General features: G+C 55.9%; 1 protein-coding gene and 2 long non-coding RNA genes across 5 annotated transcripts in view; 2 read left to right on the forward strand and 1 right to left on the reverse strand.

The window, feature by feature from the left end:
• The first annotated feature begins 9,408 nt into the window (after window positions 1–9,408).
• On the forward strand, window positions 9,409–11,888 carry LOC106017681 (uncharacterized). Its single transcript, XR_005266041.2, has 3 exons — window positions 9,409–9,704; window positions 9,803–9,922; window positions 10,538–11,888. It is a non-coding gene; the product is annotated as an uncharacterized lncRNA (long non-coding RNA).
• Window positions 11,889–12,739: 851 nt separating this feature from the next.
• Window positions 12,740–18,691, reverse strand: LOC106017682 (uncharacterized). 2 transcript variants are annotated; one of them, XR_005266042.2, is made up of 5 exons: window positions 18,188–18,691; window positions 16,129–16,289; window positions 15,425–15,547; window positions 15,056–15,204; window positions 12,740–13,165 (listed from the first exon to the last, which is right to left on the reverse strand). It is a non-coding gene; the product is annotated as an uncharacterized lncRNA (long non-coding RNA). The 2 variants fall into 2 exon arrangements; XR_003497392.3 differs by lacking the exon at window positions 12,740–13,165 and adding an exon at window positions 13,192–14,749.
• Window positions 17,329–27,583, forward strand: part of LTBP2 (latent transforming growth factor beta binding protein 2) — a 56,025-nt gene continuing 45,770 nt past the window's right edge. For both annotated transcript variants that reach the window (XM_072038455.1, XM_072038456.1), the window contains exons 1-3: window positions 17,329–18,011; window positions 23,135–23,205; window positions 27,313–27,550. In XM_072038455.1, coding sequence (XP_071894556.1) covers window positions 17,575–18,011; window positions 23,135–23,205; window positions 27,313–27,550 — 746 coding nt within the window. In that variant the 5' untranslated portion in view covers window positions 17,329–17,574. The remainder of the gene's footprint in view (window positions 18,012–23,134; window positions 23,206–27,312; window positions 27,551–27,583) is intronic.

Genomic DNA, 27,583 nt, shown 5'->3' on the forward strand with positions numbered 1-27,583 from the left:
TTTTAAGGAATTCTGTGTGTACGTTAAGAATGCAGCTGGTGCAGGTAGGTTTTAATCTCACTGTGTGCCACCTGACTCACTCTGAGCTGCAGGTGTTGATGCTGCTTGTGTTTCCCTGTACAGCCAAGAGGGCTGGATGAAAAGAGAAAGGGAAAGGGGAGGTATCTGAGACCTTTGTGTCTTCTTACCTTGTACAAGAGGCTTTCAGATTGCAGGGTGCCTGTGTGTGCAAGTGCCTGCTAACAAACAACTTGGTAAGGTTTCAGCTGGTAACCTTCAGAGGCCGTACTGAATTGCTGTGATTCTCTGAGCTTGAGCTGCTCCCAGCTTGGATGAAAAGGGCATTTACCACTAGTTTTCCTTGGACTGTTTTTTTTTTTTTTTTTTTTTTTTTTTAAGATTAAGGATTAAAATATTTATTTTTAAGCTTGAGTAAATTCTGCAAAGTATTTGTGTCTGTTAGCATTGCTGCCTATAAGCAATGAAAACAGCATTTCCTGAGCTGTGCAAATATTTAGCCCATCTTTGGAGCGCATAGCACTGGCTCTCTGCATGCAGTCCGCCATGTAACTTGGCAGATGCTGTTACAGATTGTGAAACCAGCATCTAGCCTTGGTTCTGGCTGTCAGGACCTGAATTCTGGCTAAAGAAGAGAGTGAGCAGTATATGTGAGGTTTGGGGATTGCCTCTGGTGTTGTACTGGGTGGTGGCATTATTTCGAAGCTCCCTGCAGGAACAAGGCCTTCTTATTCTCGACTCAGAGAGGGCAGATGAAGCAGTGGTGTCATGAAGAATCCAGAGACTAAGTCCTAGCATCCCCTGGAAATCTGTGGTTGTGAGTCTAGGGCTGGGGTGAAGGCACTTAAAGGCGAACAGCTTGTCTGCAACCTGACCAAAATGATGCACAGCAAACCACGTGGACGTGTCTTTATGTGCCGTGCCTGGTATTTCTCGTGGGAAGAGAGCCAAGCTGAGGCTGGCATTTTCAGAAACACGATCCCTTTGGGTGTGAAGGAGAGCTTGGTGGACTGAATGACTTCAGCGTGATGGAGGTGCTAAAGTTTCTGCCCCTGATGGCAGGATGTGTGATGCCATCTGGCTGCCCTGGTCACCACTTTATTGTGATGTTTCTTCAGATAACCTGAGTGAGTGGAGCACTGGGGGAAAACACGCTTTATTTGGATAGTATTTTTTTTTCTCTTTCAACTGACCAGCCCAGCTATAACGTTATGAACCAAGCAGTAACTCCTCATTCCCATAGTGAATATGTACGCTTTTTACATTTCTGGCTGTTCTGCTACCATCTTGTGTCTGACTGGCACATGAGAAAAAAGTTCAAACATATGATTATGGGAACTAGAAAAGAAAAACACTTATGGGAAACATTGCAGTCCACCAGAACCTCAGCCTGTCTTGGCATAAACCTTCCGGTGCACAATCTGCAATTTTCGAATCTTCCTGTTAAACTCTCTTCTTATTTGTGCTTTGTGGTTTTTCTTTGCTTTTCTCTTCTATATTTTTTTTTTCATTGAATGCGTGAGAAACCCTAATCTCTGCTCTCAAGAGCATGGAACTTGATTGTAGGAGGGAGGTGTTGCTGCATGAATGTGTTCATTTTTAGACATAATTTGCTATAACTTTTTTTTTTTTTTTTTTTTTTTTTCAGTAAAACAAAACAGCTGTAGCTGAAGTTCACCCAAAATTCCTGATCAGTCTTTTCCAGCTACCCTTCTGCTGGGATGGCGTGCTACGAAGTATGCTGGGGCGTGGGCAGTTGCACACTGGGTTGGAAGTGGGGAGCGGGGCTGGGAGCCAAGCTGTTCTTGGGACAAGCTGCAGTGAATACAGACAAAGGAAGCTGGGCTCTTGCACCAGATGAGGGATGGAGAGACTAGAATTGGCCTAAGGCTGCTCCAGGGTTTTCTGTGAGGCATGTGAAGGCCAGAGTGAATTTGGGTGTTTTTGTGGGGGGAGTGACTCTGCAGTGGCCAAAACCACATTCTTCTCTCCCTCTTGAGGCAACTCTCTGATAAGCTGTGAGAAGCGTGTTGGCCCGTACCCATCCCTTAATTTAGGGATTTATGCTAGCATAATGCTGAAGCCCTGTAAACTGATGCAATTGTCTAAGTAATCTTAGAAATTTAATCTCTTACCAGCATGAACAGCTGCCTGGGGCTCTCTTGTGCGCCGGTAGCTGAAGCGTAAGGTTGCTGTGCGATGGAGCAGTGCCACTCGCTGCAGTGGCTGGAGAGACACAGGGAAAGAGATCTCTCTCTGGTCCTCTTGGAGGATGAAGAAAGCAGCGCCAGGAGGCTCGGATGTGCCCAGGGAAGCAGTTTGCTGCTTAGAGGCTAGATCAGAGTCATGGAAACCTTCGTTGCTGGTGGGGAACAGCCTCAGCCATTCACGTAGGGAGCACTGGCAGCCACCTTATCACTAGTTTGTGATTAGGGCAGTCAGTGGTACGCTGCCTTCCCCCTCCTAGGCCCTTCTAATGCTTGGGACCAGCATGCGACACGCTGGTAGCAACTGCTGCAACTAAAAATTGTGGTAGGAAATATATTGCCCTGGGGTCTTCTAGTTAGACACAGTCGTTGGGCTGTGTCCTGCCCATCGACAAGAGCACCCAGGACCACTCTGGGATGCTAACCAGTGCTGGCGTGTCTCCTCGTCCCCATCTTCCCATCCTTTGTCTCCGAGTCGCCCCCACCCCAAGGAGCTGACAGTCTCCTGTGCAGCCCCTGGCACAACAGGGCCCTGTTTCGGGACTGGGGCTCCAGGAGAGAGAAGGGGAAGGATGGGCAGCCGCCGGCTGGTCTGGCAATGAGCCTTTTCCCTGACCAGCAGCCAGATGACAGCGAGGTGACAGCGAGGTGGCAGCGAGGTGGCAGCCCGGCGCTGCCGACAGTGGGTGCCTGCAGCTGCTTGGCCACCAGAGGGGGGCCGATAGTCGCCTTGAAACCCTGCGGGTTGGGTTCCCGCTGCCTTTTTATTTATTCCCTTATTTTCAGGCAACCTCTTGGTCTAGCAGAGGGGTTGGCCGGCAGATTTTCTTGCTCTAACCCTCAGCTTGGGGTGTAGGGGAAGGCAGCACCCAGGAACCGTCCCCTCGTCCCCGCTGCCCCTCTCCCCCTTGCCCTTTTGGTTTCCAACCACATGAAAACGCATGGGAGGAAGCTGGATTTACGCGCCTGTGATTAACCTGCAGCAGGCTCTCTCAGGAGGCTGAGGACAAATAGCTCAGCAGGAATAATGTGCTCGATACGGACAAACACCAGCAGTAACACTAACCAGATTAGATGCGTTCCCTCAGGCTCTTGGACACACATTAGTCATCGGCGTGAGGGGGGAGAGGGAGCTTTACCACATGGACCACGGAAGCGTAATTGAGTTTATACACAGAGCTGATGTTCTCCTTTTAGGGCTCATTATAATGAAATGGACTTCTCTATTAGCTGCAGGCACCGCAGCTTTCCGGAGAGCCTGTGGGAATGGAAGCAGAGCTAACTCGGTTGGTGCTGACTGCTCTGCTCAGTGGCACTGCAAAGAGCAGAGGGAAAGGCACCAGGGAAGGGGGTAGGATGGTGATGCTGCACCTGAGGCATCTTCAGACTCCAGAAACACTTATCAACCAGAAAGTGCCTGTCGGTCTGCATTTCTCAGTTCCACACCTCTCTCTGCTCCTCAGGTGCTGGGTTCAGCCTTGGAGGCCTGGGGTTGTGTGAAGGCCCAGGCAGAGGCTCGGGTGCTGCTACGAGGCTGTGGTGTTGAAGCAGAAGCCTATAAAAGGATAAGAGGGTGCAGAGGAAACGCACAGCTCCTCCCGATCCCTTTGTCTTGTCGAACACGGTCAAAGCGGCTGCCAGCAGGGACTGAAAGGCAAGGAGCACGTGGCTGAGCGGAGCTGTCTGCTCCACAGATGGACTGAGGAAAGCGAGAGCTTTCCTCCCTGCCCTCCCCAAGGGAGGATAAAAGGGTGCGACATGGATGTGGATAATGAAAACACCCATGGTTAAATAAGATTTAAAGCAAACAAACCTTCCTGCTTCGGGGCCAAACCCTGCCTCTGACGGACAGGAGTTAAAAGCAGCTTTCTCTCTGCTTCCTCCTGCCTGCCTCGAAGCAAGCCCAGGATGCTAACCTGGAGGAGTGTTTGGCAGCTGGCGGCTCCAGGCAGGAAGAGGACAGCAGAATCTGCTTTAATCCTGTCATAGTTCTCAAGCTAATTAGGATCAAGCTAATTTAATACTTGAACAAGGAACAGGCAGATCCTTCACGGAACTGGGTGTTAACAGCTTTCCAGAAACCCTCTTCCCTCTCGGGAAGGGCCACCCGCAGCATCCTGCTGGGCCTGTAAGGGGGGCTCTCCCTCGTGCCCTGTGGCCCTGGTGGGTGCTGGCACCCGTGTGTCCCTCTGCACCTCAGGAGTCTTTGGCACGTTTGCAGACTGTCTGGCTGTCTGCTGCCTTAGCTGAATTTTGGCAGTGTTGTTCTGTCACCCGGACAAGTTCCTGTGTAGTCTCTGTGGACTGCTGGGCCATGTCCGCTCTGTGCCCTCCTCGAGCCGCCAGCCCTGCCTGCAGGCACAAGAGCATGCTTTTTCCTCCATGGCCCCGGCCTAGCACAGGCTCAGGGAATCAAGGGGGGGCTGTCTGCTGAAAACCGTCCTCAGCGATCCCGATGGCTACGGCTGCAGTTGTCATTTCATCTCTGCCTCCTCACCTTCATCCCTCCCCCTGCATCTCATCCCCTGCTCTGTTTTCCACTGCTCCTCTGCTCCATTTGCGACTGTGGCTGTGGGGAAGATGAAGTCTGGCTTGGCCTTCCTTCCCCAGAAACCTGCGCTGGGGGGGGGGTGCCCTCCCCAGTTTTCTCTGGCTGCCTTTTGCCTTCCCAATCAGTCATGGTAATTTCCCCTGGCACTGTTTGGCAGGGGCTGTACCTTGGCATAACGAGCAACCAGGGTCAGCTGTCAGCCTCTGAGCCATGAGCCTAATGCAACACAACAGATGTAGGTATTTTTTCCAAGTTTTCTCTGGGCAGCAGGATTAAAGTCTCTGTTCTCAGCTGGGGTTCCCAGTGTAGTCACTTCCCTCTGCATTACACAACACCCTATTAAGACGAACAGCACAAACATGTTCATTGGGATCCCTTCCCCCAACCCCAGAAGGCCAAGGAACAAAGACGAGGAGGTTTCCAAAGGCTGGGAAGCTGCCTCTTTGGTCCAGGAGCCCTGAGATAATCCTGCCCGGACATCCCCTGCGAAATCACCCTGTGGCTCTCTGCTCATCTCCATCCTCGTGGTGCCAGGGGTGAGGGGTAAAAGAGTAGTGGGGTCACGTTCTGCTTAATCCATCAGGCTGTGTGCAAAGCTGGGTGGGTGTAGAAGGGGAGAAACTGGTGTAGCAGCAACCCCACCATGCCTGGTGCCTGTGCCTGCCCTGCCTGCTGATGTGGAGGCTTCTGAGTGTGTATGTGTGCATGAGCCCAGCAAAAGACAGTGATGAGGAGGATTTTCTCAGCACTAGCAATGCAGACAGAGTTATGGTGTGGTCCAGACACACTTTCTTGCTTGAATTCAAAGCTTTCATGCCATGTCAAGACTCTGGTGCTTTTCTGCTGGACACAAAGCTGCCTTAGGGATGTGGTGTGCTCTCTGTAGCCGACTGAAGCGGCTGGTCACAGAGAGGGACTCCGGGCACCCTTGGTGAGACAGAGAGGGCTTCCCCAGCAGCCCGAGGGGAGCATAAGTTCTTGTGAGCACACACGGAACAAGGATCTGCTGCTGCTGCACACCAATTACTCGCTTTATTGACAGAAGACCATAAATGAACAAGGGAATTAATTAGGGCTGCAGCAGGCCAGGTTGGATGCCTGCAGGGCTGAGAAGGCTGGAGCTGGTTCAAAGCGCAGGGGGAGCAGAAGGCCCCGGAGCTCTGTGTAGCAAACAAAGGTGCTGCCACCGGTTCAACCCCTCGGGGAGAGCTGTGAAAAAGCCTCTGTGACCAGAAGGACAGTCCGTAGGAGGGGGAGAGACCAGTTCCTGGCAGCATCTGTTTGTTCAGGCCTCGGATGAAGGACTTAAGCAGCTTGTTAATTCGCTCCTTGTCCAGCTGCAGGCTTAGTCACTGTGAGCGGGCCTCCAGGGCAGCCCGCGCGGTTGTGAGCCAGCTCCTCCAGCCCTGGTACTTTCCGTGTGCTGGACGAGCCAGCGGTGGAGCCGGGGGGTGTGTTGCAGCTGTCTGGCCCAGCTCTAGCAAAGCGCTCGCAGCAGGTCCTTTCCATCTGCCTTGGCCCAAGAGTGACCCTTGCAAACCTCCTCTCCCCTGCCGTCGCCTCAGCAGATGGTGGGAAGGCAGATGGGGAGGAGGAGATCTGTGAAGCTGGAGTGATAGAGGCCTGGCCCAGTGGCACCTCTCGTCCTTGCACCTCTCCACCTTGTGTTGGTGGGGTCTTTGAGCCCATGAGCCTGGGAGGGGTGTGCTCAGCTGCTGCGAATCGCTGCAAGCCACTTCGGGCAGCTGATTTCTTGACACCCTGTCTCGCCCCACATATTAGATGCTGGATGCAGAAAATCTGCACTGGGAGCAGTGCAGGGAGTCGTTTCCTCACCTAAAATTTTACTAGCCTGCAGGAGCTCAAGGAGGTGGAGCGAGGTGCTTGGCCCACTGTGGAGGAAGCTTCAGCTCAGCAAAGGGTGTTTGGGACAGCTGAGCTGTGGATCACCCGCCAGGCTGCACCAGCTGCTCTGGAGTCAAAATTCAAACCACAACCAGACTTGGTCCTGATTCCAGACTTTTCCTTCACCTCATTAGTTAGCGGCTTCGAATGCAAATTCTGTGGCCGGTACACGAAGGCCTGGCCAGCGTGCAGGGCTCCTGTCCAGCTGCCCTCGTTCGATCCTCCTCCCTGACGGGCCTGGCTGGACGCAAGAATCGCGAAGGTCTCGGAGGGAATTTGAGGGGTATCCAGGTCATAGCATTCAGCGTTGTCACGCTTTCTCTCCAGGTGGCAGCAGTGGTTGACTTGGACAGAGGGCAGTCCTTTCCCAAAGACAAGTCAGGCAGACGTGTCCCAGCGCAACACAGAGGTGCAAGGTTTGCTTTGCAGAGGCAGTTTGCCCCCCTTTGCGTTACAAACGATGCAGACAGCTTGTGAGAGATGACCCTGCCTCCTGCAAAACAGCTTGTGCAAGCAGCGTGGACAAGGAGCAAGAAGCAGCCTGAAAAGGAATAGCAGGATGGTGGAGAGAAGCTTGGAAAGGTTGTCAGGCCCTTGCAAAGGCAAAGATGACTAGGGGCCATGTAGAGGGGCTCCACTGTAATGTTTGGTACCATGCCCAGCCTGAACCTCTAGCACCATTTAGTAGGCTGGACCAGCCTTGGACTCTGTCTTGTTTGGCTAGATGGAAGTAATTGTCATTGTGTCCTGAGCACAGTACTGCTGTCACTCTGTAATTCCTCCAATGAGGTGTTGCAAGCAGATACACATGTGCTGTAGCTGTGCTTTAGATTTGGATTCGCCTCTGGGGACAGGCAGTGATAAGTGTTAAGAGCTGTTTAGATCCCAAACTGTTGTTTCTGAATCGACTTCCAGTGAGAGCAGAAGACACGAGGGTGAGGGAGCAGCCGCTTCCCCTGCCAGGAGCATCCTGCTGGGACAGGAGGCACCCCGAGCTCTCCATGCTCTCTCAGCAGCCTGGGTTAATGGCCAGGCTGATGCTGGTGGTAGGGTTTCCCCACAACTGTGGGGAAAAAGGGTTTGCCCTTGTTCAGTGCCTGCCCCCGGGATTTTGCCTGTCAGCTGCAGGGGCAGGTTTGGGTCTGTCGAGGCAGTTCCCCTGTGGAAAGAGGCTGCTGTGATTAATGACCAGTGATGAATGAGAGGGAAAGGGGTAGGGGGAGAGAACTGCCAAGGCTTTAACTCCACTGGGTGCAAAGGTTCAGCCTGCTTTGGATCTGCCGGCAGGAGGGGAAGGCACGTCCAGGTCCTCAGCCAGCCGGGGTGTTAACAAGCGAGAGGTGAGCCTGGGTGATTAGGATGTCCACGGCTGCGTTGCATAAATCAGACTTGGAACGCCAGGAAAAGTCTCCAGGGTGATGAAATGTCTAAGTGTCATCAGCTCTGCAGAGATAATTAGAACCAGAAAAGCACCGGGAGGTAAAATGGCACAGATCAGTGAAAACAGGCTTGTGGGCTCGGGATCCTCGTGGATCTGCGCTGACTGCAGGCTGGTGAGGGGGGGGATGGCCATGGGGGAGGCTGGGTGTTTATGGAGGAGTTGCAGGGGTTAATCCTCCTCAATCTTGGAGACAACCACCTCTGAAAGAGGGAAGTCTTCCTGCCAAATGTGATTCCCTGCTTATTCGGATGCCTTGAACAGAAAGTGAGGAATGGAGGGGAACGGCGGGGATCCACTGCTGCTCTGCCTGTGCAGTCAGTGCGAGGGAGGGCGACCCCCCTGCCTCACTCTGGGCTTGGCCTCTGTGAACTGTAAATCCCAGCCCTGTAACGTGGGGGTTGGTGTCATCCTGGGGGACCCCGCTGGGGGCCAGGAGGCTGTGTGGGACCTTAGGCTGAGCAGAGTCACAGTGTGGGTACAATGTCCCCAGGAGCCACCGGCATCTCCTCCAGTGGTGACCACACTCTGAGGACAGGTCCGCCCGGACCATCCCCAGAGGTCCTGTCCCACCTTCAGTCAGTCGGGGACTGTGGGAGGGAGCTCTGGCAGCTGCAGCTGCTCTGCTGCCAGCACCACATGCTTGTCCAGCTGCGGCATGGAGGCTCGTGGCCAGCCAACATGAGGACAGGAGCCACTATTTCCAGTGGCTTGGTGGTGGTCGTGAAGAAGACCCTGTGTGTCCTCATGGAGCCATCACAAAGCTAGTTCCTCGCAGGAGAGCCTCATGTGGGGCCGTGGCTGGTGCTGGCTGAGCCCCGTGGAGCAGGATTGCTCCTGGGCAAGTCGCCGTGCTGCTGGAAGCCACCTGAGCTGTGCAGACAGGCTCAGAGCTGAGCTGCTGCAACACGTCCGCCTCCAGGCGCTGCGGTGGTGAAGCTGTTCAGCTTTCAAGCCTCCTTGAAGGAGGCAAGGCTGTGAAGCAATGTGGAAGTTAAACAGCAGCAGCCACTTGAGCATCTTTGACGTCAGGTCTGACTGGCTGGTGGCAGCGGCAGGGTTATTTTGCAAAATAGCCATGAAGTATCTGGCGGGGTTTTGTTTTTCTAGCTGCCTCCTTGCTGGTGCCCCAAAGATTTACAGTGAAGGGCAAATGTTTGCTCTCTCCCCTTGTACCTGCCTGTGCCCAAGTGCTTGCTGATGCTGTGCTCCTAGCTCGGGAGGAGCTCTTTGCTGGCTGTGAAATCTCTGCCTGGATTAAGTGTCAAAAGGCAAGTCCTTGGCTTATGGGAAGAGCACACTTGACCTCTGACTCCTCAGAGCTGCGCTCTCCCTTGGGAGGAAGTGTTGGTTCAGGCCCTGAACAAAGCACTGGCTGTCATGAGCATGACCTGCCCGCCCCGGCAGTGACAGGCTGGGCTGGGGTCAGATTTATGCTCCGGAGGGGAGGAGGAAGAGACAGAAGACCCCGTGACCTGGAAGCTTAGAGGTGACCAGCTCAACTTACTGAGAAAAGCAAAGCTACGTTGCCTCCTGTGTTGGTCACAATACATTGTCCAGGCAGATGGGCCACTGGCACATCCAGGTGTGAGAAGGGAAGCTGCTTGGTAAGATCCAAACGGTGTTTTGAATCCCCTTCCTCTCCTTATTTTCTAACCCATTCTTCTCTGTTGTGTTTTGCAGCACCCCTCTCCCTGAATTCCTGCTAACATCTTTGCAGCTTCTCCAGGTCCCACAGAAGATGTCCGCAGTAGCAAACTTGGCCCTAGCCTGGACTTAAGACAACATTACATGTGGTCTGTGGTAGGTGCAGCTAAACATACTTGCTTTCACTGAGCAGTGACATGCATACGGCTCTCACCCGAATCCAGACTTTTTCTCTTGCAGCATGCCCTTTGCTCGATATAACTTGGCTTGCTGTAATGCCTGCGGGCCCAGCAAGGATGTGGGCAAACACAGTGTGGGTGTGTGGGATGGTTTCTTTTTCCATTTCGTCCCTGAGGGGCACAGCTAGGCGCTTTATCTGAGATCGCAGAGGAAGGCAGCAGCAGAGCCAGGGCTGAGCTCAGGTGCCAGTGTCAGCACCCTGGGGCACTGCCCCGGCCCCCTTGCCATGGGCTCTGTGTAGAAGTTGTCAGCTCTCCCTGTGCTGATGCTTTTCCATGCACTCCACTGAGTCAGGCTGCTCTTATATCCAAGCTTATTTGGGACCCCTGCAGCTCAATATTACTGAGAGGGGGGCTGAGAAGGAAGAGATTTACTCACGTGGGGCTGATAAAAGAATCCAGGTCTGCCCAAGCCTCCAAAATGCTGTAAAATTGTTATAAATATGCTCACAGTCAGCTGGAAGAGAAGTGAGGGCATTGGTCCCTTGTGAAATAACATCTCCTTTTGTGTCATCTTTGCTTGTTCCTGTAGGTATTTGTGCAAAATGGGAGGTGAGCGCAGACCCTGCCAGCTGCCAGCCAGGTGTGGATGAGGGGAGGAGCAGTGTCTGTACCCTCTGTACCTGGTGTTGCTTTGCTTTACTACCAGGAGAAAGATTGTTCATCAGCTGCTGTGAACCCAGACCTAGGACAGATGAAGATTTTGTGGCAAGGAACAACCACCACATAACCAAAGCCCTCCTGCATGCTAGGGGCAGAGCTCCCTCCCGCTCCGGCAGCTTACGGGTCTTCTGCACCTCCTGCCTCCGTGTCCCTCACGCCCCAGAGGATCAGCTGTGCTTCTGTTGGCTGGGAAGAGACCGAAATCAGGGCATTTTGCTGTGCGTTTGCGTGGGAGGGCTGCTGTTAGCATGGGCGTGAGAGCCGCACATCTGAGAAACCAATACAAGGAGAGGGGCCGCGCACGTGAAGCGGCTCAGGGCAGCGGGCCACGTTCCTCCTTTAGATCTGCTCGGTGCTGACAAACCCATTAGTGGCAGCTCGATGCCGCTGCGAGCAGGGCTTTGCTGAGAGCCAGAGCCCCGTGGGCTGCCGATGGTGTCTGAGCCACCAGAGCCTGTCCTGCATGGCGCACGGAGCGGCCCCACAGCGGCATTTTGGGGAGCTCTCGGCCTAGGGATGGGTACTGCTGAGTCAGTTCCCTTCCCCATTCCCCTCCTCGAGCCCTGCTGACATGGCTTCCTGGCCCGGTGCTGTCAGGAAGAGGTGGTTTGGTTTTTGGGGAGGGCGTGAGTGTGTGTGCGGCCCGGCCTGGCCCACGAGGGCGTGAGAAGGGCAAGGAACCATCCGCCCAGGCCAGCTGCTTCCTCCACTAGAGCACCGAGACGGAGCCCTGCCATACCCAGACTGTTTGGAAACATGTTGATAAACTTCCAAACGTCTCTTTCACAATCCAGATGTGCTCGCCTTGGCTGTAAACCCTCATCTGAAGAACAGGTGTGCTATAATGTTTCTAACAGTGGCCCCAAAGCCAGCTGGAGGCTTGAGCTGAGCGGGGGCCAAGGGGCTGGTGCCATATAGGATATGGATACCGGGGCAGGGACAGGTGAGGCGGTGAGCTGTAGGTCAGCCGTAGTTCACAGCAACCTGGAATCAGATGGAGGGAAGGCAGGGACGGTGCCAGAACATCCCCAGCCCACAGTCTCTGCTCAGCAGCACCAGAGCCATCTCTGGAGAGGCTTCCCCGGCTGTATGGGCAAGCTGGGTGCACCCATGGGGTGGAAGCACGGGGCTGGAGCTGGCCACCAGCCTTGGTGGTATTTTCTGTGGTTTCCCTCTGCGCTCCCACCAGCTCCCCGCTGGCTCTGCTGGAAACACTGAAAAGAGGGAGATGCTTCTTTGGGCCAAGCTTCAAGTGTGCCTTGGGCCTGGAAAGCAGACATCCTACCCGGGGTGGGGAAAGGTGCCTTGTTCTGCGCCTGGAGTAACCCCTGTCCCTGTAGGAAGAGGATGCTACTTCATCCAGAGCTTCTTGCTCTGCTCAGGAGGTGGTGGCCTGATGTGGTGCAGCATGGAAAGCAGCTTCCCTCCTCTTCTCTGCACTTGCCCTACACTTATTTCTTCGTTAAACTCTCATTCCTCTTTATTCTTGTTTCCAGTACAAACCTGGGCCTCGCTGCAGGCTCTAGGAGCGTATGCCACACCTGGGCGTGGGGTGGGTGACAGCAGAGGCAGCGTGGCAGCCGGTGAGGGGGCTCCTGGAGCTGTGATGCCACTGGAGAGCTGGATTCCCAGCCTGTGAAGTCATCGCTGGGAAATTGGGTACTCAGCCTAATCCCAATAATTACCCAATGGGACTGTAAAGTGTAAATGAACTAGCCTATTGCCTGATGACTGACTACTTGAGCTCTAACACACACCACCTAATAATTGGCGCTTTCTGCAGTTCTCTAAGATTCACTTATTAATAAGCTATTTAACATGCACTTGAAATAACCGCATTGTAACAATCTGAGATCATTTCTCACACAGTCCTTCCAGCTCCCAAAGTGGTAGGAAAGCATCTAAAATTGTGTGAGGGGAGTGGGCCTGCCATTTCAGGGTGGCAGATTAGCCAAGCAAAAATATGGATTCAATGCCAGCCACAGAGGTCACTTCCATTTCAGGGTGCGTGTGGCCATCACCAGGTTTCCTCTGAAGTGCAAAGCTTGAGACTTCCAGCCTGAGTTCCCTATGCCCTCAGCAGGAGAGGGTCGTAAGGAAGGACCAGAAGCTTGAAGGACATGGAAGCTGTTGATTTTTAGGATGGCTGCTTTGGAATCAGAAGCAGGAATGAAATTACTTTAATCCCAAACACTCAGTAGAACTCAAAGCTTTACAATGCTATTAAGAAAAGTTCGTGATGGTAGAGATTTCTCAGAAAAAGCTCCTTCAGCACAGTCTGGCATTACCTTGTTTCTCCCGTCCCCACTGTTGGGTTGTCTTGTTTGGATCTTTTTTTTCTCCTCCAGGTTGTGGACCAGCCATCAGGGAAGGAGATCTTCTGCCCCATGGTTCCTGCATCTCTTCAGCTGTTCTTCCCATTTCCCCGTTCCTCGCCAGTCTGTTACAAGCTGGTGTTCATCAGCCACCTCAGGAATAGCCTTCTGGAGGTAAGACCCTAGAGAAAATAGGAAGAGAAAGCTGCAGAAATCCATACTACCAGGGTCCTTTCCTCACTCCTCTCAATGCGCCCTGACCAAATGGGGACCGTTCCCTATTTGTGAGTCAGAGCCCTTAAAAACCAGCCAGATGCTCCTCTTCTTCTTGCTCCTTCTTCCCTTTCCCCCCTCCTGGAAGCCACTGAGTGCCTGTTCCTCCTGAAGCCCCGCCAGGCGGGTGCCCTGAGCAGGTTGCTCTGGAGGAGGCCGTGGTGGAAGGAAGGGGCTTCCATGCGGGGCAGCCTCCCTGCACAGCGGGGCTCTGTGGGGATGGCCAGACCCGCCTGGCCTCCAGGCCCCTCTACCAAAAATGGGGCTGGAAGAGGCAGAGAGGCCAGGCCCAGCCTCCTGGGGGGATGGAGGCTGCAGTCGGATCACTGCAAATGGGACTTCATTAATTATAAATGGACAGGTTCCCCTGAGCTGCTGTAGCTCTGCATGAGTCACATTCTAGCTGTTTTCTCTCTCTTTTTTTTTTTTCTTCTTTTTTTCTTCTGGACGAGTTGCTGAAGGGGCTTGAAATAACGTGATGGATAAATAAGGAGCCAGCTGTGCTCTGCAGCCAGCCCCACCAGAGCCTTTCTGCAGCAGTAGCCCACAGCGATCTCCTCTCTGCCTCACTCCTCACTCCCATCCCTTGGGTTCTGCCATCTGTTCCTGCTCTCCAGGTTTCTCCTCCTTCACAGCAGCATGTTTTCCTCTCGTGTTGTATCCTCCTTTCCAGCGTGTGGTCTCAGCCCCCGGTAACGTACGGACATGTGTTTAGACAACAGCACGACCAAAGAGTCTGGCCAGGGGACACCCACTTGGCTGGGCTGTGCCTCCCGCCCCCGACTCGGAGAGGGTCCTGGCTAAACGAAAGCAGAAGGAGCAATAAACCCAGCTAGGAGGTGCTGGACAATTTGTGTTCTGTTTTCTGACGAGATGCCGTCACTGACATGGTTCTCGGCTGCCTGCTGGCCTCCTCGTCACGGGGGGAGGCCGGGATGTACCCTGAGGGACACACCGAGAGTGGGTGGAGGTGGCTGGAGGGCCAGCGTGTGTCTGCTTGGGTCTGTTCCCAATGGTCCAGTGGGAACATCTCCTTCCCTGGGTGTCCTGCCAGCGTGTGTGCTGAGCTGTGTGTGCACTGTGGCACAGCCAGGGTGTCAGATGGTGTCTGTGGAGGATTTGCTGGCTGTGCTCTCACATTTAGACACCACTTTTCTTGCCTCTCCAATGTCCTTGGTGTTAGAGGTCCTCTCCAGAGATATCTGCACTGCTGGAAGCTGTTTCTCCATCCAGCTCCCTGTGCATTCCTGCCTCGTCTCTTGACTTTTTTTCAGAGTGGCTGTGACTTGCACCTCTGAAAGGTGGCTCTGTGCTCTGCTTTTTGAGCCGTGGGGCTGGCCAACCTTCACCTGCCCTTCAGCCCGTGCCGGGGGAGGGCTCCTTTTCCTCTCTGGGAGCTCCAGGCAGCTCCTGAATCCGTGGAATGTGTCCCATCTGCAGCGCGTTAGGGGTCCGCTCACAGATGAGGAAGAAGCACATGTGGGTTGTGAACCCTTCAGAAGAGGAAGAAAAGGGGCTAATTAATCTAAGGGATGCAGTGCCAGGAGCCGCATCTGGGGGCCAACTGGCCCTGGACGCGTGGTTCCCAGGTGCTGCCCCTCCGAGGGGGTACTGCAGAGGCGGTGTGGACATGGAGGGTGGGGGAACGAGGGTGCACAGAGGGGCCCTTGTGGAGACCCTGCATCTCCATCTGACCTTGGCCTCTCCTTCAGTGCTGTCTCAGCCACCTAGAAGCCGGTGCATGGACATACAGGGAGGGGAACGCGGTGGCCCTGCTTTGCCCTGAGCACTTTGCCCACCTGCAGCTCACCCTCCCGGGCCAGCGCTGTGCTTCCCGCCGTCGGCTCGCGCTCTCCATCCTCTCTCTGCTGCTAATCTCTCTTCCCAGGCGTGGGTTTGATCTCGGCGGCGAGCAGCCCGACCGTCCGCGCTCTGTCTGCGTGAGTTCCTGAGAAATGAGGTATTTCGTGTTTGTCTGCTGAGCCCCCGCTGAGCAGCGTGCTGCAGCCCAGCTCGCCTTGCAGCTCCCCACGCATCCCAATTTCCAATTCATTTTTGGGGAGGGCTGAGTGTGAGACTGGGAGGCAGCATCCCTGTGGGTGTGCATCACCCCCCTGCTCACCCGCACTGGGATCACTGCCATCACTCCTCACCCGCTGGGCACTCACCATGCCCTCGGTGGCCACTGCTGCTCTGTAGCACTCCTGTAGGGTCGAACAGCTCCGCACATCCCTGTGAGAGCACCTGCTTGCTGGGTGAGGCTGGGAAGGTCCGGGGGCTCTTGGTGGTGGCTGTAAGCACAGCACGGGGCTGATCTGAGATGGGACGCCAGCCCCCCCTGGCTCCGTGTGGGGCACTGGCTTTATAAACCTCATTCCTCAGCTCTGCGGGGGAGACGCAGGCTCCTGCAGCCTGGGCAAGGCTGAGCCTGCATCTTCCCAGGGTGACCCCGTTCCCCCGGGGGCAGGAACCCCCTGGTGCCCCGGCCGAGCCCGCAGTGGGGCTGCCTGCAGTAGCTCCGAGCACTCTTTCAGCCGCTCTGTTTATGGCTTTGTTTATGGTGTTGATACTTTTCTTGTGTCAGGTTTAGGCACAAGCATTCTTTCCACTGCTGCATAAGAAAGTAATTAGGTGAGGATGGAAAGGACATTCTTCTTCCTCAGAACAAAGAACTGAGCCCTGGCTGTTATCGGGCACTGCTCGAGGGGTCCAGGGGCTCTGTGAGCTTCTGCCCAAGCGGGCGGAGAGCTGGCCGCATCCGGGGAGCACGGAGGTGCCTGCTGCTCCTTGCTTTGATGCTGTTGCCAGCTGCTGTCACCGAGGCTGAAGCCCAAACCCACTCAGCCCCCCTGCTCCTGTCGCACTTGCTCACCTCCAGGGGCTCTGGTTCCAAGAGCCCCTGCCCTGCAGGCAAACGTGAGGGTAGAGGGAAAGGATTGCCCTGTGCGTCCCCCATCTCTCGTGTTCTCCCGCAGGCATCCAGTAGCTGCTCTCAGGTAGGGATGCTGAGATGCACCTTTCATCTGCCCGACCCTGATAGAACAAACCCGAGCTGATGAGCATTGCAGGACACCTCTTTTTGCAAGACACACTGCAGGGACATGCTGCTGGGTATCTCCCCGCCTTGAGTGCCCGCAGCACACTGCTTTGCTCTCCTCATGTGCAGAGATACAGAAAGAAGTTTTTAGCCACCCACCGAGCTCACAGCCACCACTTGCGGGCCAGAGGGAGCCCACCCCAAATACACCGTGCTGTCTGGCAGGGATGGAGCCTGTGCTGCTCCAGGAGGACTCGCTCCTGCCCAAAATGGCCAAGGGCAGTGGAGAGCAGCAGGGACGTGGCAGAGGATCAGGCTGAGCTGGCACATCTGGCTGAAAGGAGACTTTTGGCCACTTTCTCCCTCCTGCCACTCTTCCCTCGGTCCTTCTCAAAGCATTTAAGGCTCACTGGGAGCCAGGTGCCCGCAGGGAGGCGGATGGGAGGGATGGAGGTCTGCCCAGCTGGCGGGCTGTCTCCTGGAAGGTGCCACTGAGCTGAAGGACCTGGAGCTTCTGGGTGGGTCCTTTCCCAGCCCGGACCTACACAAGTAAGCACGAAAACCCTGAGCCGGGCTTGGGGGTGAGACCTCGGAGATCCCCGGAGCCAGCACGGGATGGCAAATAAAGCTTCCACCGCCGTGCCTCGGCTCTCTGCTGGGAGATGCCCCCGGGAGCCGCGGGCCGGCTGCCGGTGCTGCTGCGGCTGCGGAGAGCCCCAGATTTGGGGTCGGGGGCGCGTTCCTCTGCCCGCCCCCGGTCCCGCTCGGGGCTCCCAGGCTCGCTGCGGGCAGGGAGGGGGCAGCGGGGGCTGCTCGCTGCCGGGCCGGGCTCCCCGGGCAGGCAGGGGTTAAGGCTCCTCCGTTGTAGTTTGTTTCCCTTTGCCAAAGTGGGTGTTGCTGGAATGTCTCCTCTCCTAAGGAGGGGGGCCGAGCCGTGTCCTCCGGAGAGGGGGGGGGGGCGAGGGGGGGGGCGATGTCAGCATCAAAAAGACACAAAAGGGGGAGGTTTCCAAAAATAAAACCCTCCATCCCCTCCAGGCTCTGCCAGTGCCAGAGGCGGGCGCGAAGGTGCTCGGAGCTGCCCGCGGAGCGCGCCGGGGGGGGGGGGGACGACGACGACGACGACGAGCCGCCTTCCTCCTCCTCCTCCTCCTCTTCCTCCTCCTCCTCCTCCTCCTGCCGGGCCGCCCGGTGGGCAGCAGGTGCCGGCGGAGCCCGGCGGGGCGATGGGGCAGTGAGGCTCGGCTCCGCCGGGCGCACCGGAGCGCAGCCGGCGGGGCGATGCCCGCCCCTCGCCGCCGGCTCTCGGCCGCCCCGCGGGCTGACAGCATGCGGGGAGCCGCGGCCAGCGTCCTGCCCCTCACCTTCGCCATCCTGCTGGGGCTCGGCGACTGCCAGCGGGACCTGGCGGCCAGGCTGGAGCCCGGCGCCTCCCGGCGAGCCGAGCCCCGGCGCTTGCGGGGCCAAGCGGCGCCCCTGGGGGCTGCGGGCACGGCGCCGGGGCTGCCCCGGCCGCACCGAGCCCCCCAGGAGGCAGCGCCCCTGCCCGCAGCCCCCGGCCCCGGTGGCGGAGACGGGCTCGGGGCCCGGCGGGGACACGGCCACGGCCACGGGCACGGGCAGGGGCTGGCGGCCACCCGGCAGCGGCCCCGGAGCGGGCTCCGACCCCGAGCCGTGCCCCGGGCGAAGGAGCCGAGCGGCGCCGGGAGGATCGCGGGGTAAGTGCCGGGACCCCCGCGGGACCCCCGGGGGCTGCCTCCCCGCCGTGCTGCGGGCTGCGGGACGCCCCCTCCGCTTTTCCCCCCGGGCTCGGTGCCCCGAGAGGGGCTGCAGGGGCTCGGCTTTCCCCGAGGGATGGAGCGAGGCCGGGCGCTGCGGCTCGAGCTGCAGGTACCTGGCCTCTTGGCTCCTTCCTCCCATAATGGGCCCCTTGTAAGCGCTCCGCACGGCAGCTTCCCATGGCTTCAGCTGGCTCGGCCGGGGGAGGCTTCTTCCGAGCCGCCTGGCAGGGCTGCGTCCCGCTCCGGGCTCTGGCTGCAGCCCTGTGGAGGTGGAGAGGAGATCATATGGCAAGGCCAGCTGCTCAGCGGCCCAGGGGAGCTGCAGCGGGACGGCTGGCACGGCGCTGAGAAACCCTTTCCCCTGGGCTCCCTGCTCTGCGGTTCCCTCTGTGCTCCCCTGCTGCTGATGCCCCTCGGGATGGGTGCCCCTGCTAGAGGGATCGGCCACCAGAGCCCTGGCACGGGCAGCGGGACCGACACATGTGGCAGCACGCATCCACTCCCCCTGTGAGCCCTTGTGGGGGGAAGCAGAGGGCAGGCTGTGGGCTCACTGCCCTTGAACACGGGCAGAAAGGTCTTCTGTAACGTGGGGAGGGATCTGCACTAGAATGCAAAAGGCAGCTTCATCCCTGAGCTTTCCCTCTCCCGTACTCGTCTCCCTGCGAAGTTTCAAGCCAGAGCTGTCTCCGTGTAGTTTCTGCACCCCACGTGGTTTCCTACAACTCCACAGAAGCAGTAAACACAGCCTCGCTTTTCTTCCCCATTACGTCTGATACTCAGAGTCCTTACCGCTACCAGCGAGGCAGTGGCAGGCAGGTCCCGAGCTGTTGGCTTACTGACTCCTCTAGCCGTGTTTTGCCCGCTGCCCAGAGGGACAGCACGCTGAAAACATTCCTTGGGAGACCCGGTCCTGCTCACTCGGGTTTGGGGTCCTCTGGGCTCAGGAGGATTTTAACCTTTCTGCAGCCCCGGTGTTGTCAGCCGTGCTTTAGGGTCTCGTGGCAGCTCAGCTGGGGCTGGTCCCTTGAGACGAAGCCCATTTCTTCCCAGTGACCACCCTGCAGTCCCGCGGGGTCCCCAGGCTGCGCCCAGTGCCAGCATCCAGCCCACGCTGCCACGGGGGGCGAGCTGCCCCGAGCTTCATGCTCTGTTTGGAAGACCCTCTGAGGAAGCAGTCCCGGTGTGTCCATCGCCGCCGCTCTGTTGGCCTGTTATCAGAGAGATGTGGCTCCCTGGGGCACGGGGTGGTGTCCTCCAGGCTCTGGGGAGCGAAGAGCCGCACCTCGGAGCCGCGCTTTGTCTGCACTCTGCCTCTGCTCTGGAAGGTGAGGGCTGGGAGGAGTGAGCTTGCTGTGGTCCCCGAGAACTTGAACTCTGGAACGTGCCTCTAATGGCCTGTTGGCAGTAGCTTTCCATCTCTTCTGGAGTCCAAATCAGCACTTTTTAAACTTCCCTGTGACCTACCGTCTTTGGCTCCTACGAGAAAGCCGAGCTAAAATCGCCGCCGGTGAGTAACCACATGGCGTTGCTCCTCATGGAAAGCTAGCTGCTGCTGCCTCCAAGCCTCTCCGTGAGACTCCCGGCCTTCCACCTCATCCATCTTCTTATGTCCCTTGCTGCACTGGACACGTTTCCATCCAGGAAACGCAGGGCCCCTAAAAAACTTCATTTTATGATGTTTCATTTTTTTGCCAGGTGGGATATTTTCTCTTCTGCTATTTGCACTGCACTCTTGCTGCTCTCTGGTATGTCAACCTTCATTTTCCCTTCCTCAGGTGGCTTTGCAGCCTGCTCTCCACCCCAGTGCTATTTATTCATGTAGTTACTTTGGCTTAAAATCCCAGCGTGGGATGCCTTTCCTGGTTCCCAAGTCACAGTTTTCTGCTGGTACCTCCAGTGGCCTTGCCCAGGTCTCCATGCTTACTGTGAAAAGGCATCATGTGGCTGAAAAAAATGGTTATTAGCATGGTATCTCCTCTGCAGAATTGGCTTCCCACTTTGTCTGACAGTAGCATATCCCAAATTGAGTTTCATTCTCAGGGACCGTTTGGATGTGTGCAGTACCCTGCTCACTGTGCTGCAGGTGGGACCTGCTCACACCCTCCCCTGGGAGCATCCAGCCGAAAGCCTTGCCTGAGCTGGCTTTTGGTGTTTTCTCCTGTTGGCTTGTTGTGAGGTGACTTCTGACAACACAGCATGTATCGTGGAAAACTGCTGTCTTCTAACACTGACCACAAGAAAGGATGCAAAAGGATGCTGTGAACAAATCCTCATGTGCTGCACACTAAAACTAGAGGGAGCTGGGTGGAAGCCTCCACTTTTGCTACTTGCCTGGACAATTTTGGGGGGCATGTGATGCTTTTTGACAGGGAATCCTGGGCTAACAGGCTGGGAATCCCATATTTTCTCCTTCTGCCCCCTATTTTCTTTCTGTGCGTTGGCTAATGCACAAAATTTTTGACTAATTCCTGTCGTGGATGCTGCCTGCAGTTGTATGGTGCTGGTTCACCCAGGTTTTTGGGATATCGGCTCTCACTGCAGTGTACACTTAGGACTGCTCAGGCACAGAGGCAGTTAATGCTGATGTGGACTTGGCAGAGCGTTTTCAGTGGCTCTTTGATGCCAGCAGCCTTTTGCTAATGTTTTTCGCTGGGTCTGCCTGCAGATATTTCATACACAGTTGGATGGAGTTCACTGTCCTGCCGTATAAAGGCAGACCTGGTGATCTAATAGTCCCCTGGCCTTCTGTGAGGATGCTGTGAATGACTCGCATGGAGCCAGCGTATCTGGCAGCGGAGCACTGCGTGAAGTCGAAGGATGATGCATGGATTACAGCTCAAATAAACGGAGAAAAAATGCTTCTGCCGAATGCTTCAGAAACAAACACCGTGTGATCGCCACCAAGGCTGTGCACATGCTTAAACTATGTGAAGCCGCGATCTTACTACTGTTTTCTGCTTTTCCTTCCCCCTAGCGCTTGTTGCAGTTGTTTGGCTCTGGTTTCAAATAACACTGTGAAATCTCGCTGCCTTTTCTCGCCCCGAGTGCTTGTGTCCCCCTTCCCGTGGCGGGGACCTGCTCCTGACGGCGTGCTCCAGCTGCTGCAGCGGAGTGGGTGGTAAAGACTTGGCTACAGTTTTTGCCAGGCTGTGGGTTATGCTGGTGCATCCAGCACCACAAATAGCACTGCTTGACGGGGAGGAAGCTTCGTGGCACTGAGCTGGGCTGGGAAATATTCTGGAGGGTTCCTGTGAACCCTGCAGCAGTCCGATGTCGCCGACAGCCACGTCCCAGCACCTGGGAACATCTCCAGCCATGTCACCCCCCACTGCCCTTCTGCTGCCCACTCTCCTCTGCCTGCTGCCTTGCCTCCAGTTTGCAGGGCAGCACGGCGAGCAGGAGGCAGGCTGAGTGCTCCAAAGCTGGGAGCATGGCCTTGGCTCACGTCGATACCTCACGGGTCCCCTCGCCAGGAGGCTCTGCCAGCTCCTTCTCATCATCCCTTGGGAGCTGCTGTCCCCTGGGTGATGCCCATCGGCTGCCTGGGTACAGTGACACCAGGCTGGAGGGACCCTGCTGCTGGTTTTGCCATCCCGGAGCAGCCCCACATGCCCAGGGGTGGCTCACAGCCTTGCCCTGGTGTTGGTAGTGAACATGCCGTGCTCCTCGGACCTCCAGGTGTGAGCAGATGCAAGAATTAATTTGACTTGTTTGCAGGAAGCCACAGCGAGGGAATTTAAGTGCTTTCTCCCTGTAAAACCTACCTGGGTTAACAAAATGTTGATCCTGAAGGGCTGGATAATGCTTTACAAATGATGTGGCTTCTCAAACCACTTCCCCTTCCTACGTGCGGTGACTGTGTCTCTACTGGCAGCTTCCAGGGCAATCCTGGCATGCCTGCTGCCCACCCCCTTGGCTCTCCTGAAACCTGAGCCCCACACCTTGAACTCTGGCACCTCTGGCACCGCCATCTCATGCCGTGGGAATGCAGGAGTCATGAGGATGCTGGTTCGGAGCAGGATCTTCTTCTGACCCTGTTGTGTTCATGTGAAAGTCAATCCAGAAGACAAATGTACAAGTTTCCATGGTTCCTGTAAATTCTGTCAGCAGCTCCAACTGCCTTGTCCAGCGTTAGAAATAAACCACACTCCCGACTTGGTTTGCAGAGGCTTTCCAGAGCCGTCAGGCTGCCTATTTCTGACTTTGTATCGTTTGACAGCTGTGCTCTCCCCTCTACCTAGATACACAAAAGTTACGCATTCCCCAAACTTTCCCTCTGCGGTGAGTAAATGCTCTTGGAGAACAACGTGCAGCTTGTTCTCCCTCCTCCTTATCGATGTGTCAATAGGAGAGGTGGCCAGAGGCAGCAGGGCTGCCTGCCTGCTTTGGTTTTGCAGGGCGCAGCGATGTCCCTGCCAGCCACCCGTGGCTGGTGATTGCCACCTGAAAGTGCTGGTGGGGAGGATGCTGTCCGTGTGAGGGCAGCCCAAGCGACCTTGCGTCAAAGTGCTGGAATTAACAGCCGTGGAAATGAGCTGAGCCTGCTGGATCGAGCGTCAGCACGAGGTGCTTAGCTGCAGAGGGCTGGCAGGCCGCAGGCAGACAGCAATGGCAGGCCGCGGCTGCTGGCGCGTCAGGCAGGGGAGGCCGCGTTGTCTTCAGCTGCAGCCGCCTGGGATGTGTCCGTGGGCGAAACGCTGTGGCCAGAGTGGGAACGAGCCCGATTTATGCCCCAATGCCATGGAAAAAACACAGTGCCATGAGGTCTGTAAAGATGGCAGGCCTCTGGCCTGCCACTGCCCTCAGGAGGAACGTGGCTCCTCAGCGCCGTGCCGGCTCGGCACACACTGCCGCATTCACGCCGTCCCGGGGGGGTTTCTTCCAGGCACTTGAACAACTCAGCCCTTGTCCGATGGGTTTTGATCTCAGCTGCTGGTCCATCTGGAAGGAAATATCAGATGCTGCAGGAAATAATTTTGCGGGTGACTCAGAGGTGCTGGCTGCAGAGACCTCGGCTCCCCCTGCTCCTCCTCATCGCGCTCTTTTGTCTCTTTGCTCAGGCCCAACGTCTGCGGGAGGCAGTGCTGCTCGGGATGGACCGTGGCCCCTGGCACGAACCGCTGCATCAAACGTGAGTAGGGACACCACAGCTTGCATGTCCCCAAAGCATCGGGACCCTGCAGGTGGACCCCACGCTGGGCAGGGCAGGGGATGGGCTCAATCCCCACACTGGGGGCAGCATCAGGGCATCCCCCGAGCATCTGGCTTTGCTCGAGTGGCAGCAGCTGCCCAGATGTTTGGCTGGAAGGAGCTCGGCGTTGTTTGCCGCGGGGTCTCGCAGCGCTTGGGCTGCGCCGGGATAATTGCATTAGCAATCGCCGTTCGGGAGCGAGGGGCCAAGGGCTGACTCACCTCCTTTCTCGCTTTCTTCCCCCCTCTCGTCCACAGAAGCCAAACGGTAGAGAGCGTGCTGTGCTGCCAGACAGTGTCTGTAAACAGAGCGGGAGGCCAGCAATGGCAGCATCTTTCTCTCATTAGGGGTTTTTGTAGGAGCCGTGGATCTGGGCTCGCAGCCACGCAGGCTGTTGAGCGCCTGCTCAGGTGCCGCTGTTCCCGAGGATTAATTAAAAGGACACCATCAACACGATCAGGCCTGACAGTGTCACCCCAACAGGGGATGGGAAATCTCAGGCAGGACTTGGATGGAGAGCGGTGGTGTGTAAACATCGCCGAGTTCCCAGCTACCTCCCCCTGTGGGCTTTTCTGCTGGAGCTCAAGCTGCCGGGGACACTTGGCTCTGTTTAAAGCTGCCAGCGCAAGCTGGACGGCCCACTCGGGTTAATTTCTGTGCTGCGATGTTGTTTAATTTCTGATCCCATGCTCTTTGCTATGGGGCATACCAGGGCAGTTAGCAGGGTGGAAGCGCAGCCGGGGGAACCTCTCAGTGTGGTGAAGCAGGGAAGAAGCTGGCAGTCGGGTCATGGGCAGGGCCGTCCGAGCCGGGGTACAGGAGGAGAGTGGGCCAAACGCTTGCTTTAATCTAATCACCATTGCCTACCACGCACAGTGACATCTTCCTTCTCCAGGGACACTTTTTCCAGGGACTTTCCTCTTGCAAAACCTCCACACATGTCAGAACTCAAGCCTTGGGCAGATTTCTCCAGCCTTTTTTTTTTTCCTTAAGCTTCTAGGGCTGAAGGGCAGTGAGGACTTGGGTTTTTTTCAGAGAGTCAATGACTGGGAAGATAAAAAAAAGAACTGTCTCACTTGGGGACACTGGTGGGGTGAAAGCAAGCTAACGGAGTTAAGGACAATCTCATAGATAATGTAGCTGTTCCCTATCACCTCATCATTCCCTGCTCATACAGATTCCTTGCCCTCTGCTGAAGAGCAGGGGAATCCTCCTGCTCAGCCTCCCAATATTAGCCTGTCCATCTCCACCCTCATCAGCAGTATGTGTCGTGGTTCTCTGCTGCTTCCCAGGATGGCAGCCTGGTGATGCAGGATGAGTTTTTCTCTGCCATGGGTATTTTAAAGTTTAAAGGAAACATTTTTAAATTAGCATGTTGGGAAGGACTAAACAAATCCATGCACTTTCTAATCTCGTACAGATGGGCTTGTGGTTAAGATGCTCGATGAAGGCGCAGGGATCCCAGGGTCTGTCGCTGGCTCTGCCTTGGTCTCACAGTGTGTCTTCAGACAGCTGCATTAGCACCTGGGGCTTCTCTGCATCTGCAAAGCAGAGATGATATTCACATGCCCTCTCCTTCTGTCTGTTCTCTGTGCAGTGACTGTAGGGTTCTTTTAGTACGGGCTGTTTTTCATTGAAGTTATGTTTTCAATCTCTTATTCATACATTGCCATTGATCTACCTGCCTGTCAGCATGCACAAATCTCTCACTTAAGTTGTCCTTCCCTTCTGGGTTTGCTGACACAATCAGAGCTTTAGGTTAGAACTGCGGTTACATATTCTGTTGCATCAATAAGCAAACTTTCCCAAGAAAAAGTGGACTAAACCACCCCAGTGGTACAAGTCCTTCAGCACCTTCCCAGCTTTCCTGTGGCTGATGGACAGCTTCTCCCACAGTTAAATGGGACTGAGCAGGAGAGCAGCTCAGAGAGCCTACAGTGAAGATCTGCACCACTGCCCTAGACCTCGAGCAACATCATTGCTCAGTCCTGGGCCAGGCGTGTGTGCAAGGCGATGAGAGGTTGGACTCCGTGTACCATCCTGCTGCCTTGCCTAGCTGGGTGGCTAGAGCCAAAGCACACTTATCTCTGCAGCATCCTCCCAATCTTATCCTTTTATAAAGAATTTTGAGATACCTGTTTTCGCTTTCCTTAAAGCCCCAGCTTCAGGAACAGGTGCTTACAACGAGAAGAAAAGAGGGGATTTCATCTCACCAGCAGGTGTTCATAACCCTGCGGCTGGGGAGGGACATCTCTGAGCAACCCCTAGGCTCAGAAGCCAGAAAGCAAAGAGAAAGACTCCAAATATATATACACATATATATTCAACTGTTTTGTTTCTTCTGACAATTTTATGGTTTCGGGGGTCTGACTCATGATTTTCACATTTGGAGTTGGAAGGGCTCTGACCTTCCTGCCTTGCACATCTAGACTGAGTGAAAACCAGTGACCTTTGAAAGCTCTTTCAAGTCATTTCTGAGTCTCCAAAACAAACAGGGAAGTGGATTAATCCTAGAGCTGGAGTATTTCAGCTAGGGCCGCTCCCCGCCCATCCTGCATGAAGGCTGATCCCATTCCATTCTTTTTCTTTTTTATATTGGCTGCCTCAGGGGCTTCCAGAGTGCCTGGTGGCTTGTTGCTGCCAAGGGGCAGAGCCTACATCCCATGCCACTATTACAGCTGTGCATGGGAGACATTGTGAGGGCTGCTGTGGCTTGGGTCTGGAGCTGCTGCTCCGGTGGGTCCCTGCTCTGCAGGATTTCAGCTCTCCAAGCGGCTGTTTGGCACGGCAGGCTTCCTGGGGTGGTGCAGCTTGCTGGGAGATAATGGTATGGACTGGCAGCCCATTTAAATCACAGCTGAGCTGTTATAAATGACCTCAAATTTTGGACTGCCAGGCTTCCCCAAGACAGCTCATTCCTGCTTGACTAGGGCTCTGTCCGTGTTCCAGAGTCTGCAGCAGAGGCTGATTTATTTTACTGAGGGATTTCATCGAAAGCTCTGGCTTTAGCCTATACAGCGCTCCATGGCTTGGGTTCTCCCTTTTCCCTTGATCTGTCTCTCTTCCTGAGCCTTAACACGGTAAAATAAAGGTCAAATGAAGTGTTCCAGCCAATGTATCGCTGATGCAGTTAGGAAAAGCTGATGGCAGACCAGTTTTGGGGTCAGGGAGTGGTCCGTGCTGTAGTGAAAGGACCCTGGAGTCTGCACGGGGACTTCCCTTGCTTGGTGCCAGCGGGGTGATGTGGGCATGGCACACGGGGCTAGAGCTCTGTGGGTCTGTTGTCCAGAAAAGCAGCATGTCTCACAGACCTGCTTGGTTCCCCCAGCGATGGATGCAGTGTGAGAACATAACCAGGAAGGGAGAGAGGTGCTCGTGGAGCCTCGGCAGCTGGGTGTGGAGGTGCTGGGACATCAAACTGGCTCCTGCGGCCACCCAGGGCACTCCTGGGGAATGGGCCTGGAGCAGAAGTGGTAGCTGCACACTGCAGCTCATCCACAGGCTTTCCACGTTTGCCTTGCATTGTCGGGTGAGGTTTCATGGCCTCCTGCCAGGCAGCCCTTACCTTCCTCTCTTCTTTGAAGGAAGACATCGGTTTTCAGTGCCTCCTCAATTATGCTTGCTCAGAACATCTAGCCTGGTCCTACCCAAGTGAGCTGTGCTTCCCTGGCTCTCGCTGACTGGGTTATAAACCCAATTTGGCATCTGTTAACTTGGGAAGTGTCAGGGTCCAGCATATAATTAACAGCACTTTCCTCCCGGGGCGCAAACTGAAGCTGATGTGCTGTAATTAGGAACACACGCGGGCTTGGAGAGTGGTTTGGGCATGAAGTTAATGAACTGGAAGTCCCTGTAACTGCGGAGGAATTTGGGCATGGTGACTCCAAAATCGGCTGTGGGAGGGAGAGCTGGCAAGGGGGAGAGGCAGGAGGACCGTGCAAGTCAGACCCCAGAACAGAATAAAGCAGAAAGGTAGCACACAAATTGCTGTACCCTTTGCTGCCGGGAGCCCCGTGTCCTGCTAACCACCTCCCTGTGTCCCCCCAGCTGTCTGCGACCCACCGTGCCAGAACAAGGGCTCCTGCAGCCGGCCCCAGGTCTGTACGTGCCGCTCGGGCTTCCAGGGCTCCAGATGTGAAGAAGTCGTCCCCGAGCAGGAGTACCACCCGCCCGGCATCGCCCTCCAGCCCCCCGCCAGCTCCCTGCGGAGGAGGACCAGCACGGCCGAGAGGGACGCGTCCCCGCGAGGGGCTCAGGCGCCCATCCCGCGGCACGCACCCACCGGGTAAGTCTGCTCCAGGGTTCCCAGTTTGTCCCC

This window comes from Anas platyrhynchos, chromosome 5, assembly GCF_047663525.1.
Source record: "Anas platyrhynchos isolate ZD024472 breed Pekin duck chromosome 5, IASCAAS_PekinDuck_T2T, whole genome shotgun sequence".
In the NCBI taxonomy this organism is placed as follows: Eukaryota; Metazoa; Chordata; class Aves; order Anseriformes; family Anatidae; genus Anas; species Anas platyrhynchos.